This window comes from Struthio camelus, chromosome 2 (genome assembly GCF_040807025.1).
Source record: "Struthio camelus isolate bStrCam1 chromosome 2, bStrCam1.hap1, whole genome shotgun sequence".
Taxonomy (NCBI): Eukaryota; Metazoa; Chordata; class Aves; order Struthioniformes; family Struthionidae; genus Struthio; species Struthio camelus.
In genome coordinates, this window is record NC_090943.1 from 143,949,084 (window position 1) to 143,967,968 (window position 18,885).

The window sequence follows — 18,885 nt, forward strand, 5'->3', positions numbered from 1 at the left end:
AGTATGTCTTCCTTAGCTCCAGTAAAGGAAATAAATAGACTTCTTGGTTTCAGACTTTCACATTTCGAATTTTAGTTCACTAGGTTAGCTTAGGTTTAGTTGTGTTAGTAACCTGTCAGCAAGGACTTCCTCAGAAAGGAGGCATCCTTTGTGCTCATTTTCTCTTTAAACTCTTTGCTTCCACTGAAGAGAGGGCAATGTTAACCCGCTCCTAAGAGATTCTTTAGTTTGTAAAGCTCTAAATGCTCTTTGAAAAACAAAATAAAACAAATTTAAAGAAATTACTGCCAAACATCTCCAATGATCTGGAATTTTATTCCATCCATATACATGCATAGTAACAACATTTGTTGAGAAATTATTTCTATCAGAAGTAGAACATTATCTTTGTGATCACCAGTTGCAGTATTGCTACTCTTATATTTAAATATATCTTATATATGAATTAGATTCATAATTGCAGCATTGAGTTTAGGGTTTTGTTTTTGACTGTGCCTTTCAAAAGATAAAACTGATTGATATGACCTCATTACTTACAATACTGCTTCCAGTAATTTTGTTCATTCTTTATAAAGTATTGCATTTAACAGCAAAGGTTTAAAAATTGAGACAGAGATGCATCAGCGAAAGAAAATACAAGTACTATACAAGAAAAAAATTGCCATCTTCATTTAACGTACGTTTCAGATTAAGAAAGTGGACAGAAACATACTGCTACATACAAATGCAAAGCCTAATGACTAAGGTACTGTATCTGCTAAAATATAAAGTGCAAACTGAGCCCAATTGTTCAAAAAATTGAAATTTTAAGGCGAACTTTACAGCATAGTTGAAACTTTTTTGCAAGTTATATTTTAGCATATACATATATCTGCAACAGCATATAAGAAAAAAAATCAGGATACACAAGTGCTTTTGAAGCTATTTCTAAAATGCTTTTCTGTATTGTTTGTGACTATTTTCTTTAAAATCTACTATACAGTGCAAACCATATGTGCTACACAATAACTATACAATAACATTACAAATGACTTTAATATAAAGTTTTTAAATAAAAAATAACATAACTACAGCTATGAATACTGCTGGTAAAATAAATTAATATTTTTGAAAATGGCACCAATAATACACTTTACTAATGGACTGTAATGAAATTACACCTTTAAGTCTTCAACTCAGCAATAGTGAATTATCTCCTGATTGTCCAGATGTAATTCAAACAGCTTTCTTTAGACTGTATGGAACAATATGCTAAACACAGGTACCAAAGGTGACCGACCAATTGTTTCATTTGACATGTTCTGCTGCATGTGACGAGCAATAAAACTTCTTATGAGTTATAAAGTTTGAAAGATTGTTGAACTGGATGTCACACAGTCGGCAATATTTTCCACTGGTTGGGGCCTGGGTAGAACCATTCACTCCTTTTGCTATACTAGACAACTGTTCCTCCGCTGTAGGAATTGCTGGAGAGACATTTTCATTTGCAGTTAAAGGATTCTCAGAGATCCAGGAGGGAGACTTGTGCCCATCTTCATGTGGAGGATTCTGGGAAATGTTCTCTTGTTGTGGGTTTGCTGTAGATCTTTCCTCCTGTTTTAGTCCCCCATTAACTATTACCATGCCTCGGTTTTTTGGCAATAATGGAAGAGATTCTTTCTTCTGCACAGCACATCCATTTGAAGGAGTTTGGCCTTTAGGAGATTCACTTTCTGTATTTGTGCTTTGATCTACATCAGTATTATGAATGACAAGAGAACCAGAAATGTAATCACTTGGCTTTATTCCATAATATGGGGAAAGCTGATCTGCTCCTTTAGCTTTCTTTATTGCTCCAGGGTAAAGGCATTGTGGAAGAAACAAATGTTTGTTTTCTTCTTTTGTAGCAATAAGCTGGGCTGCTTCACTAAAGACTTTTAGTCCTTGAAGTGTTGCTAAGTGTGTCGAAAATAAGTTTCCATTAGGAGAGGACTGTTTTGAGTTTCCATTTTTCTCACATTTGATTATGTTTCTTTCATAACTGACATCTGGGCTGTTTCTTTCACTTTCCGGGTTTTGAAACACCTTGCTCTCCAGTTGACCCAGGTCATTACGCTGATGGGCAGTGACAGGGCAAAAATTTTGCTTATGAGCAAGGTAGTTCTCCACCTTGTTAAAACTGATCTTGCACACTGTGCACTCATGGTAGTCCAGCAGCCTTTTAGGAGAAGTGGATGTCCTCTCTGACTGGGATAAACATTTTTTACTGAGATCTATTGGCACATCCATCTCCAAGCAAGCAACAGTAGAGTGTGGAGTATCACACTTTGAAACTGGAACACACTTGTTCATAGATAGGGATGTTTCCAGATGCTTTGAGACTATTCCTGGAAATATATCACATCGTGGATGGTAACATTCTCCAAGGCCTTCTGCCGACTCTTGAGTAGAAGTACAAGGATTGCCAAGATTAGCAACATCTAGAAATCGTTGCTGAACTAGGGGTGGCCTTTGCTCTTGCTCCGGTAGGCACATCTCATACATCTTCCTTCGCTTCCGGGTACGCATCGTTCTCTGCATGGCAGGCACTTTGTTGGAAGCAGACCTCTTCAGGGGGGGATCATGGCGAGTGGCACAATAATACTGCTTGTGGACCATGTATGTTTCATGTCTGCTGAAAGTAATATTACAAGCTTCACACGTGGTCTTACTGGGATCACTCTCCCCTTCTACTAAAGGAGTGCTGGGATTCTTCACATCAGAAGGTTTTCCATTTATCTTCTCATCACCATTGCTTGCACTTGACAACTTCTTAGCTTGTGCTGTAAAGTCTTTATCATGACCTTTATTGTTTGGCCCAATCAAATCTAAAACACTCGAAGAGTTTATGCAAGGGGTCTGCAGAAGCTGATTCTCAGGATCCGATGTGTGAGGAGTTGTATTCAAGATGTTTATAGAGCTTTGACCATTACTGGGACTTACAGCTTCTGGCATTTTTTCTGGAACACTGGAAAAATCTGGTGACTTCGCCATCTGCTGCCATCGGCTGCTGCAGTAATGCTTTTTGTGTACCAAGTAGTTGTCTAAATTATTGAATGTTATGTTACACTCAAAACATGTAGCCCCTTTTGGCATCAAAGGACTGTAAATTACAGGAGGATAATTGCTACTTCCATGCCTCAGTCTTCGATGTACCAGTTCAGACATTTTGGCTAATATCTCTGAAGCCTGAGGAACCACAGTGATGTCCTGGGGGAAAGCAAACTGGGAAAGAAAAGGTCCCATTGGGAAAGAAGGGCCAATATTGGGCTGAACAGGCGATGAGGCAAGTCTTGGACTGGATGGTTCAGATTTTATTTTAGTGTATGAAAAACTTTGCTTATTTGTTGCAGGCTGTGTTTCTGGCCTCTGGTTTGGAAGGAAAAGTGGAGTCTTTTTTTCACATTTATCGAGCTCCGTATCAGAACTTGCATCTTTAGTCTGCATGGTCTTTTGGCTTTGGGGAACATCATTTCTGCTCAACAGGTCCGTTGCTGGCTGTAAACCTTCTTCGTTTCCACTTGGTGAGTGTTCAATGTCACTTTCTCTCTGAATCTTGTTGCCAGAGACATGTAACTCTTGGTGCTGCAGTAGCTCCCTCTGAGTTTGGAAGCCAAAATGGCAGTGATTGCATCTAAAGGCAGCTTGAGTAAGATGAGAGAACAGGTGCTGATGAAAGTTAATCACTGAGTCTGCAGTGTAAGTACAAACTGTGCATTTCAAACTAGCACCAGGGGGGAGAAATTCTTCCATCTTCACTCCTACAGAAAAGATAAATAGGTAAAAAAGTAAAATGCAAGTTAAAAGTGACCATTTTTCCCTTCATGATGTACACAGGAAAATCAGTTGCACAGAAAGCACAAACCCAGTAAGAACTACTAATTTTCTTCTGATGAGAATCTTGCATACATATTAGTCTAGAAATACTTGGACTGGTTCAGAATCTCTTTTCCCTGAACTGCTGGAGGAGATTCATAGTCTTCCACTCTGCTTTAGAATGCCTTAGTTTCTGTATGTATTAAGCATAGATGAAGGGAAAGGAAGAACAATAAAAGGAAAGGAAAGGAACAATAAAAATAGACCAGACTTATTCTAAACGAGTAAGTCTTAGAAACTGCAGTTTTAAGTATGGGGGACATAAGGTTCCCCATACACAATCACTGGATATTTGGAACGCAGAGGGAGCGCATCAAGGTCAAGGGGTTCAAGGTTATTATGCGGCTTCTTTGAGGTACAGCCCTAGAACTCTGAGGGTGCCTGAAAGCCACAGACAGAGAGGAGCGCTTTTCTAATGATTTTCATTACTGATGCTCAACTCTTTGCTTGCACGAATTGACTGGGAGGAGAGAGACAGAAGACTATAGTGTGGGAACAGGACACAGAACTGTCCTCATCAGAGATGACTGATGAGTTGAGTTCATTGTGAAGGGAGCAGGAAGAATAAGACAGAGCTTCACCAGCATTTTATCTCCCACATATAATGGCTGTAGGCAGCTACTGCTGTAATACAACACCTTTTCCTTACAGAATTGTTAACAGCTCTCCCTATCTAGAACTGCACATTCAAAGACACGTTACAATCATTGCTGAAGCAAAAAACATGTTTCACGGTATTTTGAAGCTGAAAATGCTTAAAAAGAGATAAGTTGTCTCTTGTGGCAACATTGATTCTGATTATTCGTTAGATGATAAATGTGAGAAATAGTCAGTAGGGATGATGTTTTAAATCTAAATCAAACATGGGTATTTGTTTTGTCTACACACACATACACATACACACCCCGGTCACTTAGACCAGGTTTGTTGTAGTAGAACAATATAAAACTCTAAGAATATTGTGGTTCAGTCTGTGGAAAGTCATTCTATCATTCTGTCAGGCCTAGAGGTCCTCACTTTGCTCCTAGTGTCTGTCAATCTCCCATTTGTGAGATACATTTAGTGCTTGAACTACTCTGGGCCTCAAAAGCCAGAACTGAGCAGAAGAGATATACTGCACTTTAATAAGCGCTTTTTCCCTGCCAGGCACTTTTTGATCAGGAGGGCATTAGAGCCTTTAGTTCCTCCACTGCCACAAGTTGCTGTTTCTTATACTTCTTCATTATGTGATATAGTCATAGTGGAGTGTGGGTACAGACTCTCCATCTAAATGCATCTAAAATTCATGCTCCAGTAACGTAGGTCTGCTACAGCCTCCAGCTGGAACTGTAACAGAACCTGAAGCAAACACAGCACTAGGTTACAGGGTATTTGGAGGAGGAAGTTGTCAAGTGTATTGCAGAAGCTGCTCTAACTTTTTATACGCTGCCTACAAGAATTAAAGATTGATCAGATCTGAAAAAGAACAAGAATGATTCAACTGACTGGTTTATGACTAAAAAGGAGGGGAGAAATGAAGATCTTCTCTCCCAGAAGTACCTGATTTTAATCACCAGGCTGTAAGACATTTTAGGCTGGATGCATTCACTTGCTCTTGTTGAAGCTGTTCCACTGTTCACTAAATATTTAAATATTTGCAAGGCAAGAGAGACAGAAAATGGCTGTAGCCTGATATTCAGAGTTAAGACCTGGAAGCACAAAAAGGTCTGACCTCTAAATGAATGGCTACTTGTTGTCAACGTTGTTTACACAAGGAAGTTTCTCACCTAGCATACTCCTTCTTCTAGTCCTACTCTGGGAGGTACTCAACTCCTCCTATGCACTGAATAAAAAGCCAAAACACATTATTTGAACCTGTGGCTTCTATGAGATAAATGCACTGATTAGAAATGCCTACAGACAGAGCAGTGGTGGTGGTGGTGAGGTGGTCTCTTTAACTTTCCGGTTAGATACAAATGCTTCTGCTTCTGCTTGTGGTAGAGCTGAGGTGGTATGGAAAGTTTACTAACTTTTGCGTACTCAAACATGTATTTTGACATCCTCTATAATGCAGTCTCTGTACTTTCTTTTCTTTGCAAATAATGAAATTATAATTAAAGAAGTACCAGAAGAAGAAATGTCACATCTCCACCGTTTGGGAGAAAAAAAAAAAAAAGATTTAGATTTGTAATTGCTTCCTAAATATCAGAGGAGCATTTTTTACTTCACTAAGTCCACAGAACAGACTCCCTTTTCCCCAGGAGCATTCAGTTTTCACACTGCAGCTGAATAGACTTTCTGTGAATTCCTGGAATTCCTGGAACTCCCTTGTCTCTTTCCAAACATTGTTCTGTACACTAGACAGCCAACATACCCATACCTGATATGACAGTCTTTCTTATTTGCAGATTTTGCATGCTAACAGAAACTCCAATGCAGAATGTTCTGCAAACTCATAACCTGTGAGTTCAGGCCTAATTCAGAAAAAATTTAAATAGTACACTCACAGGATCTCCAGGGAGTGAGATAGGATCCCTGCTAAGTTCCAGATTTTTAATCACTGGAATTTTTTAATCCCTCCTTCCGTAAGTCCAATATTATTAATTTTAAAAATATGGACAATGGAAATACTATCCCCATTTTATAAAGAAGGAAAGGAACATTCAGAAGTTATGGAACAAGTGGCTTGGAAAAAGTACACAGAGAGTTCCTAACCCTACTCCTGAAAGCCTCCTGCCTTAAAATTAGAAGCCTACTCTAGGACCCTGAGATCATATATTGTGAGGACTTGGTCTCTGACAGCGTGTATCTCTCCACTGAGTGTCAAAAGAGCGCAGGTAAAGACTGTGGTGGTCCAGGAGACTAATGTTTGGTGGGCAAAATCCTGATGTAATCATCAAGTCTCTCAGGGACCAAGCAGCAGTCTAATGTCTAGATTCCTGAACACACCCTCGCCAGTAAAGAAATGCCGCCTCTATGTGTGAATACACACTTTAAGAGAGAGAGAGAGAGAGAGAGAGAGAGCATTCAAATAAAGATAAGTAGATTAGAGAAATGACACTGCTTACACGAGAGAGGTGCATGGAGGAGAATATACGTCAGAAACTTGACATCTTAGTAGTATGTACACCCAATGCTTGCATATATTTTGAGAGACATTGACCACTGAATGTTTACAGTGATTAATTCTTAGAACAGTTAAATCTAGAACCCAATACAAGAAGATATATGGCACTTACCACTGTGAGAATTTAGGTGCATTTCCAGAGCTCTTGCATTAGAAAAACTTTTGGTGCACTGCGGAAAGGGGCAGACACTGGATATCTGCTGCGTGCTATCTTCATTCTCCTCCGACAGCTGAGGCCCCTCTCTTTGCCTCCCACTGCAGTAGTACATGAGATGGGCTTGTAAATTCCTCTCACTTCGATACCAAATGCCACAGGATTTGCAAGGGAATATGTCCTCTACAAGCAAATATAACCAGGTGCAGGTTAGCCATGGTGCATTCAGTGCCAAACAATTAACATAGCGGGATTAATTCCCTTCATTTCCCCATTAAAGACACGCTTATTTAATAAAATATTGAAAATTGAGTCACAGGTTTATTAAAATGTCATTTGCAAGAGAGCAAGCGAATGTGGGAGACAGTAGTTTCTTTTAAAAGGAAATTTAAAAAATAGTTAATATTAAAAAAAAGGCTGGAAGTTTGTGGCATACGATTTCAAAAGGAAATAAGATTCACTGTTTATGATGAATATGCAGCACTGAATTTAATTAATCAAATTATTTACTTTTAATTATTTAAATAGCTCTATTTCCAATACATCACTGTTCAACAGGTGACCCATTTCAGTCCTTTTTTTTTAATGTGTGCATACTTCTTTTTGGTATCAGGCCTTGGAATTTTTGAGTGCTAATTGCCTATCATTCTGAAAATACCCTTTTGAGTTTAAACACAAGTTTATGCAGTTATCACCACAAAATCCTGCTGCAATGATGTCCAGGAGGTCAGACTAGATGAATTTTATGTTTCCTTTAGATCTTACAATGTTGAAATTAGTATTATACTAGCAAAAATGTTTATTCCCTGGGTCCCTGTTGTTACTAATGCTAAGAGTTAAAATTTCTGATGTACTTTGTCCTGTTATTCTTGATAAATTGTTACTGTTCTACTTTTCACGACGCAGAAAGGATATTTGCTAAGAGTAACGCAATTTTTCATTGTCTTTTATCCCAAAATGTCAGAATCCTCTCTGAGGGGAAGACAATGGAGGGATTGTACAGAGTGCTTCCCAGAAGCAGAGGGGGTAGATATTTGATCGTGTACTGAAGGCTACATCCTTTACTCATGTGAAGAGTACTATTGAATACTGTGTATTTTCACAAAGCAGACAGATAGAAATTTGGTTGTTAATACCCTGTCAGAAGAATGCCCACAGAGTACATTTTGTATATCTGTCTCAGGAGGACGAAAAGCTATTTGAGCCTTCTAAGGGCTGAACTTGTTATCCTATCAGTAAGAACAGGGAAGAAATCTTGGCCCTTTTGGGTACGTCTATACTAGTAAATTAAATAGTGACAGGGTCCAGACTGGAGCACTGAAACTTGGCTATTTATACTGTTAAACCATTAGGATGGGCCCTTGCACATTTGTGGCTTAAATCAATTAACACTTTCCCCATTCCTAGATACAAGAGTTCAAGACTTACCATAGGCCAGGGATCGTTTCCTACAACTAGTTTGAGTGCGTCTCTCCTGCTTTTGAGATTGAGAGGATAAAAGTATGAGTATGGCCAGATCGTGCCAGCTGGCCTCAGGGTCATAGAACGGGCCATTGCAATCAACATCAAAATATAGCCATCTTGGTCAACACCACATCTGTCATTGACTTCAGAAAGCCAAAAGCTGACTGTTGAAAATTTAAGCCTCAGATTCATACCAAGATTTTCAAATAGAACTAGCGACTTTGATTAAGTTAGTCTGGACAAACGGCTGACTGCTCTGAAAATTCCTAGTTCCCTTGACACTTGAAAGTCGTGACATTTATCTATTAAGGCATGTGTAACTGATGATGTAATTCATTATTATTCATAACAATTTATGCTCAATTTCAAATACTGATGTGTATAGCACAACTGTTCTGTTGCAGTTCCTTTGCGTGAACAAAGTTGAAGAATCCAACCCACTGAAAGGGACAAATCTTTTACTCATTAAATATCTGCAAATGCAGCCAAAATTTACATTGCTTAGTTTGCTGTTCTAATTGCATTGCTAATGCTTGTCTAGTTTTCTGTTCATTAATTTGCAGCCTTTAAGATTTTTTCACCACTATCAGTTCCTATTTTTCTCTTTGCCACTGAATAATTGTGAGTGAACTTAAAAGAAACAAACATTTAATGGAGCAGTTACTATTCCAGCATATACCACTATTAAAAGCATCACTGATAAAGCTGGCAGCACTTGGAACGTCCATCTCAAGCAAAAGCTGACATTTCAGCTTTTGTTCTTGGCTTCACATGGTTTGAAATAGTTGAGCTGCTGAGGTTTCATTAGAAGAGAAAGTCCAAAAGTCAGTAAGAAGAAATTCTGAAACATGGGCAAGCATGTCCCATTTGAATTCTTTTGACTACATTCCATCACAGAATTTAACTTTCCTATTATCTTAATGAACTTGACTTCCAGCCATCTTTATTTCCTATGGGATAGATTGCCTGGACAGGCTGCAGCTCCAGTTATGCACAGTGAATATGTGGCTCCCACTACATGCTATGCAGAGGAAATGCGTTTTGAGTAGTTCTGCACTGTAGAAGGATGGAATTCCAGGGAGAATAATGTATAGGAACAAGGTCTGAAACTATTACTCAGCTAAGCCAATGAAACACAGATAAAAGCCAGGTTAAGTTAATGTTTTAACTGTTTCAAAGTAAAATGTTTCGATTTGCTTCAGTGGATGATTTCAAAATGTTTCAATGGATCAATTCAGAAAATGAAAAATTTAAGCTCAGGCTAAATGAACCAAAGATGATATACTGAATTTTGATACTCCTAACAGGAAAATTTAATTTGCCAGAAACTGAGTACTTTTTTCAGAGATCTACTAGCAGAGTGACTAAGATGTCTCACTACAAATCTAGAGGTGCATTCAGCATATTATTGGACTCACATCTGGCTCGAGACTTTACAGGAGAAACTGAATTTGGCCAGCTCAAGAAAGACATCTGGAAATGGCCTAGTCTTGTCAGAGGCAGAGCCAACACCAGAATAGAAAGTTCTGGATAGTGGGACTTGCTGCTTTATCAGCCTCTGGCAGTTAAGGTGCTGAGGTTACTACCAGTTGCTGTGAAACCTGTGTAGCAAGAGCTGATATACCATAAGCTTGGACTCCTTTTAATAGCAGAAGTAGCAATGATCAGTGTGGCCTTCCAGGGCTTTGCAAAAGGCAGGCTGGTCAGTAAAGGTGCTTCTGAAAATCTGATGCTGTAGAAATCTGCCTGCATAACCGAAACCCAGAGCTGGCCTTGTGTGGACTTGCACAAAAACGTGTCCTCAGCTGAAACAAACCGTGAGTAAGTTGTTGCCCATTTAGGCTAGAAAACTTGTTCCCTAGCACGTCCCTTGTGGCTGTCGGCTATGAACGCTGGTCTGCCTCAACCGCAGCAACCTGATGGTCCGCTCTTCATTAAAGGGCTTCTTGCATTTTCTTTTGGAAAAGTCCTGTATAGTTCTTATTTCTCGTTCTATTGACACGTTATGTCAGCTCTCACAACAGCTCCACGGCTAGAATAAAACTGAACGTGCTTGGCTAAAGTGCTTGAAATTGTTCACAACTAGCTCTCTGAAAGAGGCATTTGGATGACTTGGACATGGGAAGGTATATCGTTCTAAAAACGTTAAAACAAGTACATAGCTATCATAATTGTTTACAGAGAAAACTATCAGTGAAAAAAAAAAATACTCAATTAAAGGTGTTACCACAGATATTTTAACTAGTGCTGCCTGAACAGCTTGAAGATGGTGTGACTGTTCAAGACAGTGTTATTTGATGGGAGCCGAGTGGAAAACCTGCGTGCCTCAGCTGAAACAGCGTATTCAGTAGTTCACTGTATCTAACTACAATATTTGCAAACCACAGGAAGCTTAGGGAAATACTGCAATAAGGGCTCTAAATGAACAGACTTACAAAGAAAATACTGAAAGAGCTAAATACGTGCAATAGGTCTAAGTGATGACTGAGGAGGCACATGATAAGAGCTAACATATTTGAAAGTTACTGAATGAGCAGGATGAGAAACTAGGGCTGTATAAAGGTTAAAAAAAACGTAATTGGGAAAATTTAATAAAATGAAACTTAATAAATAGAACATTCAGGCTGAATGATCCCAGTTCAGGAACTCACTTATCATCTGCTAATGTCCCTCCTCTCTTAGGACAGCACTTAATTACATGCTATATTTTGTCCATGATAGGGTCTATTGATGTCCAGAGGACTTAAACACATTCTTGTGTAGCCACGCTGAGTTGAGATACTATAATATATCAGCACTGTTAAAAGGAATGATCTCTACTGCATTTTGAAACAGCCACTGATGAAATGTGTTCTTTATTTTCATTGACTATCGTGAATTATTATCTGAAACTGCACTGTAAGCAACAACCTTACTTGAGAAGCAAAGGCTGGACTTTGTGAGCTAACAGGTCTGTCTTATCTACTTTTTCAGCAGTCTCTGATTGTATCACCTCTGATCACAGAAATTTCCCATGATGGCAGGTTAGACGTTCTGGGTGAGGTTCTTACAGCTCACAGCTGTCAGACCTCTCTTCTTCCTCCTTTTATGTCTGCTAGTTCATCTGCGATGACAGGAGAACACATAGAAGCTTTAAGCTATGTGTTTTAAGTTGTATGATTTCTGTTGCCTTGAATTCACTATTACCATATTTGTTCTTCATATGTACTTTAAAGTAAGGCTGTTTTAAAACAAGGTCAGAGAATAGCGTTCAACACTTACTGTTCACAATAGCCGTAGGCAAAATAGATGCCATTGCAGCTTGTTGAGGGAGCAATTGTATTGAGTCCAGCAGGCGTGCAGGATACATCCCTTCTGTAAGAGTCATCTGACTAGCTGCTTGCAGCCTTGAGTCAAAATCTACAACAAAGGCAATCAGTTCTTCACCCTCTGAGATGGCCTTGGTAGTGGTACACCAAAGCTGCCCTCCTACAGAAAACATAAAAGCAGAAGAATTTAATTGACAATATCAGATTCCAGAAGAACTTAATACACCACTGCTAGGTTAGGCTCTTTGTGGATGGTTTGTTCAGGGAAAAGAGACAAATAATTCTCATTTTTACTGTTTTTCCTTCTATCAGTAGAAGAATTTGCAATGCTTAACAATTTAGGGACACTTTTCCTCATTATTTGCATTAAGACTATTCATTTTAGTTTTTCATTTCGTCTCCTGAAATTATGAAAATTAAGACACAGGTGAAATTATTTTATTTGGCATTTAATTAATTATTACTTTCCATGAAACTTCTTGTGTATTTTTTCGTAACTCCAGTTTTGCTTTATTTTGAATACCCAATCACAGTACAACAAAACCCAAGCAGCAGCTAAAAAGAAATCCGAATTCCTCTTAAGGGTGTTTTCCCTCTCCCTTATGTTTGCCACCATCTTTCTCTAAAAAATCTTCCCTTATGTAATACTCTTCATAAAATGACTGCTTTATCTCTGCTTACACTGACTGAACTTCCTGAAAAGAAGATATGCCAAAGATCTGTTTCATAAAGGCTTATTCAAATAAAGGTTTGTTTAAAAGGGGGGGGGGGAAGAACTTTCATCAAACAGTAAGATACACTATAGCTCTGTGCTGCAAATGTCACGTGTAGTGCATTAAAAAGAAAATTAACTATGCGAGTACATCTACTAATGTATTTGAATGCGATAGTGAATGCTCATTTATTTAACATGTTTAGACAGGCAAAGCACTTATATTGTGTTATCTACACTCTCAGGCCTAGATACATATCCAATACAGTTATGCCTCAAATAATGTTGCATACTTTATATGTTATAAGGCTTTTTTTTCCCCCCTCAGGTTTTGTATATATAGAAAAAGCTATATGTTGTATTCATTAGGCAAGCAAAAACTGTACTCGTTTTGATAAGTAATATTGCTGTGTTTATCTTTCAGCATAACTGCCTTTTCAACTGCACTTCATTTTTTTCCCCTCAAAGAGATTATAGTTTTAAAACAACTTGTTGCAAAAATCTGGTAGAGAAGATAACAACAGTGTATGATATGCCACAGCTAAATGGAAGAATTAGGACATTGTTTTAGAGAAATCTTGGACAATTAATTAAACCAGTCTATTAGCTTTCAAAGATGAGCAAACAAAACAGCATCAGTGACAATGTGTTTCAGTGGAAAAATAAAGCTGAGTTTCCAGACCTCAAAGTGGTGTAAAAGTTTCAAAGCAGAAAAGTGTCTTTATATTTACCCGTTAGTAACACAACAGTTGAAGGTGGCTCCAAAGTTTACAAACAATTTACCGAAACGGGACCAAAATATATTAAGGTTTACTGCACTCCAAAATTACAGCATTAAATGGTGGAAATTGGAGAAATTTCCTCTAGAGAATAAGAAGACAAAATGTGAAGACAGCATCATAAATGTCTGCAAATCCAGAATCCTAATGACCGAGCACAAATTCAAGCATTCAAAGACTACAGTCTGACTTACTGTCTGATGCCACTCAGGAGTAAATCCACAGTTTGGAGTTTAACTGGTATAAAATCTATCTGAGAGAAAACCAGGCTAAATTCCAAAAGCATATTTAATTGGTCTCGTAGACGAAAGTACGTGATCTATGTGCACTGCAGTCAGAGAACCTGAGACTGGGTACTCTTTCACTGCAAACACCATGCACAGTTTATTTCCTGAGAGGAAGCGGGGCTTCCTTTATTAAGTTACACCTCTGTCTTTTTTATATATGGAACGTGTAACAATCAACCAACATGTTTTTTAGTATATTTTAATACAGAGTAAGAGCTCTTCCTAGACTGCATTACTCACTGGATTTCTTAACAACATAAAAATGAGAAACCGCAGAAGAACCATCTGTAACTTTCTCTATCCCAGCAAACATCTTGACATGCTGTACCCTTGGGGAGAAAAAAAGAAAATGTAGTTGATTACTGGGTCTCCAGCTGTAATCAGTCTAGAAGAGTGACTCAGTCTCTCTGTGTTAGAGCTCCTTAGGTTGTTGACTCATGTCCAGCAGCAGACAAAACTAGGACAGCTGAAGTGGACAGGGACCTGCATTGTCTGCTCCACCCAGGTCCTGCAGGTTGTCACACCTACGGCAGCCTCAGCTGAATGAGATGGGCGACAGCTTTGGAAACACACCAGTGTCTAGCTTGGTATATTATAATAAACCAGAACTACGGAAGTTTAATCCACTCCTGAATTTGAATACAACCGTTCAGCCCAGCATAATTTAGGTCCAAGGATTACACTGCTATTTTTGTATTTTATTTCATCGTATTCTACAGAAAATGAGACATTTGAGGGACCATGACATATGTGTCTACTTTTTCATCAATATATGATATGCTCTTTAAGTTAGATCCCAGATGATCTCCCAAATGATGTATGCTTCCAGCTACTGGAAATGAAGTATACGACACCCACAGTAATTTTCACCTGGAGGGACAGGGCACAGTACAGTCCCTTCTTGACCCCTTCTATGGTTGGTGGCATGAGGTAAGGCAATAGCTGCTATTTTGAAAGACCCAAATTACTCTACTCCCTAAATGCAGTGAATGCAAATATGCTGGCCTTCAGGATGACTGGGTATACAGTGCAAGAAAATTCTTCTTGAGCGTAGTCAGGAAAACGGAGTACAGGGAACCTGAGAGAGGCATCTAAATGTAATACCAGCTTCCAACTACTATTATCATATGAATTATCGTACTGTCCAGACACATTTATGAGGGACCAGGGCTTCCATACTACTAGCTGTTGCAAAATGCGAAAAAGTTCTTGCTTCCCACAAACATTTCTACGAGCTAAAAGACAACTGACATATATAATTTCTCACGATCACAACATTTTTTTGCAATGCAAAGGACAGTGTTCATGAGGGATTTTCAAAAGGATAAGGATCTATATAAAGAGTCTTTACCAAATGCAGGTGGCAATGCACAAGACAGGAAGATGTTTGTTTAAAAAATATGCAAGATATGAGGGTTTCGTAAAGAAATGTAAAGGCCTGTCATCTGCATGAGATAAAGTTCTGACTAAACTGGCTAGAAATCTTTTGACCAATGTTCCTTTTGTCAGAAAAACATACAGAAGTGAAACAGTTCCGACAAAGCTTTATTGGGCCAAGTTTCTCAATCCTAAGTCATCAAAAGAAAAGAAAGGAAGAACCTCTAAACAAGCTCTACTAAAAAAGAGTGACAGTGCCTCAGAAAGAAGGTGGTGGTTATACCATTTGTTTGGAAGGCAGAAAAGTGGCAGACTAATGATTTGGTCTTTTCACCCCTAATGAGTACAGTGGTTATCCATTTCTAATAAAGAAGGCTTTACTGGTTTTATATGGAGGGGTAAGAAAAGTATTACTCTTGTCCCAGTGCAGAAGAGAAGTTTTCGAACTACAGCAAGACTTTGTGACAGTGGAAAACTCTTTTCTATACAAGTCTAGTTCTGACTCTATAGAACCGAAAATAAGTTTCATGAGCTTGCAGTATATTGTTCTATCAATGGTTAAATCTGTCCAATAAATTTACCTAATACACAATACATACATGTCAAGCAGAATAACAGAATAAAAATGTCCATGAATGCTACTTATTCATTTATCTCAACTCTTTTTCTAGCTCACACTGCAAGGAATTAGAAATGCCTATTTAATCATAGAAAGTTGGGAAAGTCAAAGAATATCGTATTTTGCAAACTAGAGCAAAAATTTACATTCCAACTGCATTGGCATAAGTTTTTTTTATCAAATGACATCAGGCACCAAAGCAACTATCTGATACCTTCACAGTTTCTGCCAAATGGAAAGGTTATTTTAGGATTCTCTTCTTTATCTGCATCTTTTCCTGCAAATGATTCTGCTGCTTGGAAAAAAAAAAAAAAACCTTTAATTAAAAAAAAAAACTTAAGCTCTACAGAAAGGAAAAAGTAAGGTCCTGATGTCCCTGAAAAACTGTGGACTTACTGTTCTTTGTAATGTTTATGATCAAGATTCTTGTGCAAACAGATCTGGTTCCTAACAGGAAGCTTATAAATCATACTCATAATTGCTGTCAAAACTGCAGTGGAGTGTACTGCAAGTTTCGATAATAAAGAATAGAGTCACAGTTCAAACTTGATTACATTTTGGAAATTCATGCTGCTCTTAGAAGAATCAGTGGTCTTAAATATCTTCTTCTCCTGCCAAATTTTTCACTTGCACTTTTTATTATTTATGAAATCAGTGTCTGCACAATGTCATGCAGACCTCTGCTGATAAACTCTAATTAAGATTAAGACAAGCCTTTTGGAAAGGATCCCATCATTAGCAAACATGATAAACACAAAAATACTCCCTACTTGTCAACCAGGAGCAATTCAGTAACCTAACAGTATTATCTGTTGCTAGGCTACAGAGCTGACAAAGCTTCAATTATATTGTATGGCCATACCTATAGAATACTGTATAAGCAAAATATATCTAATGTAAAAGCATTTAACTTCATCCATGCTATCTGTAATTCGTGGCTTCTTTCAGTGGCAAAAATCAGGTTAATAATTACATAGCATGCTGGAAAAATCTTTGCGATGTGTCATGTTTGCACAATTTTTTCTAATTTATCTCTATGACTGATAGACATTTGCTTTGTGAAAATAATAAAATGCAAGCAATGGGATGCTGTAAACCACTGGCATAACTACATCTGGGCTCATCAAGATATGGAACCGCACTAAGTGTAAAAAACATATAGTAAATTGAACCAATTAAATCACATTTAAATGCTGTAATACTCTATCTATCTTCTGTATTCAGAATAAGCAGTATTGTGGCGATAGATATGCATGCCAATATAAAACTTCATGTTAAGACAGATGTCTAAAATAGAATAGAAACTTGCCTTTTTTAAAACAGCCCTTCATTTTCCCCTCTAACATTCTGGGATTTTTTAAAACAAAGCAACCTTTATTATTCTATTTGGAATCAGCAATTTGCTCTGTAGATTTAACTAAAGCAACGGACCTGCACCCTTTCTGATTCGCAGAACCCTACAACACTTCCAGTGAACGCAGACCCCATAAAAGTGAACCCTCTGGCAGTGAACTTTTTTCTTTTCACTTGTTTTTGCAGACCTTAAAGAGTAGTCATTCGGGGTCTGTGGGTCACAGTCTGAAAAAATAAGGTTTAAGGATGGACCCCCCTATTATCTATTATTATTGGGAAAAAACTGCTTCAAAATGGATGGAACCATGAAGCCTCTTGCTTCATAATGCTGCTCTTAGGAAAACTGATTTGAGGAAGCAAGCTGCTAAAAGCAACATTTTCATTGAGTTCAGCTGTTCTATGGAAGTATTTTTTCACATACAAAAAGGAATAAAGACAATATAAACAAATATTCGAAGTCAATTCCAGTTTTCCAGTCTTAGGAATTAGTCGGCTTTCTGCGTTGAACCACACGAGTTTAGTTTTTTGACCCAGACATAGCAAAACTCTGTGTTTCATAGAAGTATATGAAAATCAACAGTAATTTCTGTTAAAAACAATTTTCAGTGTCAGTTAATTCAGAAGTACTACTTTGGTAAAATTTGTGATTACTGGATTTGATTGTGTTGCTGCAACAACATAATAGCCCATTTTCTGTATACACATCACTTTGCAAGAAGGGTCACAAGACTATCAGAATTTATTTAAACAACAGACTGTTACTCTTGGTGACTTCCAGGCACCACCAACTGAATTAAACCTTTCTCTCCCAATGAAATATTCCACTTTGTAAAAAACGATGCTTTTTAGTAATGGTAATGGGGGCTGCAGTTAATTTATTGTCTTCCCTCCTTTGTTGTACAGGTTAAGCATTTAGGGAGAATTTGCTCATCACAATAGGATGGGATCTTCGTATGAGTTTCTCCTGCTTCTCAGCCAGGGGTTGTGACTACTCAGCATAATGCATGCCATTTCAGCGCAGCACAAGTTCCTGGTCAGATCTCTAATTTTTTGACATTAACAGAGTACGTATATCTATATGTAGACACATTGTTTAATAAAAATTATAATGAATTCAAATCCAATACTGTTGAAATTTTTGACAGTAGAGTAGTGCAAGGAACAGAATTTATAAATTATGGGTGCCCCTTCTTTGAAAAATGCTTTAGAGGTTTCTTTGTGCATTGGCAAATACAGTAGGAATATGAGGTATTGTGTGGATCCTCCTGCACAGCACCTGATAAAAGAATAAAGAGCTGTGACATATTCTTAAAACAATAGAGGAATTAAAGAGAAACAATGGGCCAGCTGCTTCATTAATACAATCAAAAGAGAGCCCAGCACAGAGGAGTCCAGATAATTAAGCACTACTCTTTTAGACCTTTTTTCTATAATAAAATTGCTAAAAATTTATTAACTACTTCATAGTTGTTAGATAGATCTATGTACTTGTTTATTTAGGTTGATTAATGCCTTTTCAGTATTCTACAACATGCCAACTCATGGTTCATACAAGTTTTTGAATAAAATAATGTAAGAAAAAATGATATGGATCTGTAGTATATACAGCAATAAATCAAAAGCATTTTGTGAACAGGCTTTCTGATTACTAAATAAGTCTTAACATTTTTCACTTGGGCACACAAAATAAATACTTTGCAGGGCGTTTTTAATGCCAGGGTTCCAAAAGTCTCTCTGTGGAGCGTCTCAAAAATCACCCCTGAAAATTCTGACTTTTCAAAATACTTAGAAAAAATAGTTTTAGTGCTAAATTAGGATTAATGAGATGATTT

At 37.8% G+C, this 18,885-nt stretch overlaps 1 protein-coding gene across 2 annotated transcripts in view; it reads right to left on the minus strand.

Annotated features, from left to right (window-relative positions):
- Positions 1 to 296: 296 nt before the first annotated feature.
- The window catches only part of ZFPM2 (zinc finger protein, FOG family member 2), a 317,757-nt gene continuing 299,168 nt past the window's right edge, over positions 297 to 18,885 (minus strand). For both annotated transcript variants that reach the window (XM_068932841.1, XM_068932840.1), the window contains exons 6-8: positions 11,880 to 12,086; positions 7,113 to 7,337; positions 297 to 3,779 (exon numbers count right to left, since the gene is read on the minus strand). In XM_068932841.1, the coding sequence (XP_068788942.1) occupies positions 1,288 to 3,779; positions 7,113 to 7,337; positions 11,880 to 12,086 (2,924 nt within the window). In that variant the 3' untranslated portion in view covers positions 297 to 1,287. The remainder of the gene's footprint in view (positions 3,780 to 7,112; positions 7,338 to 11,879; positions 12,087 to 18,885) is intronic.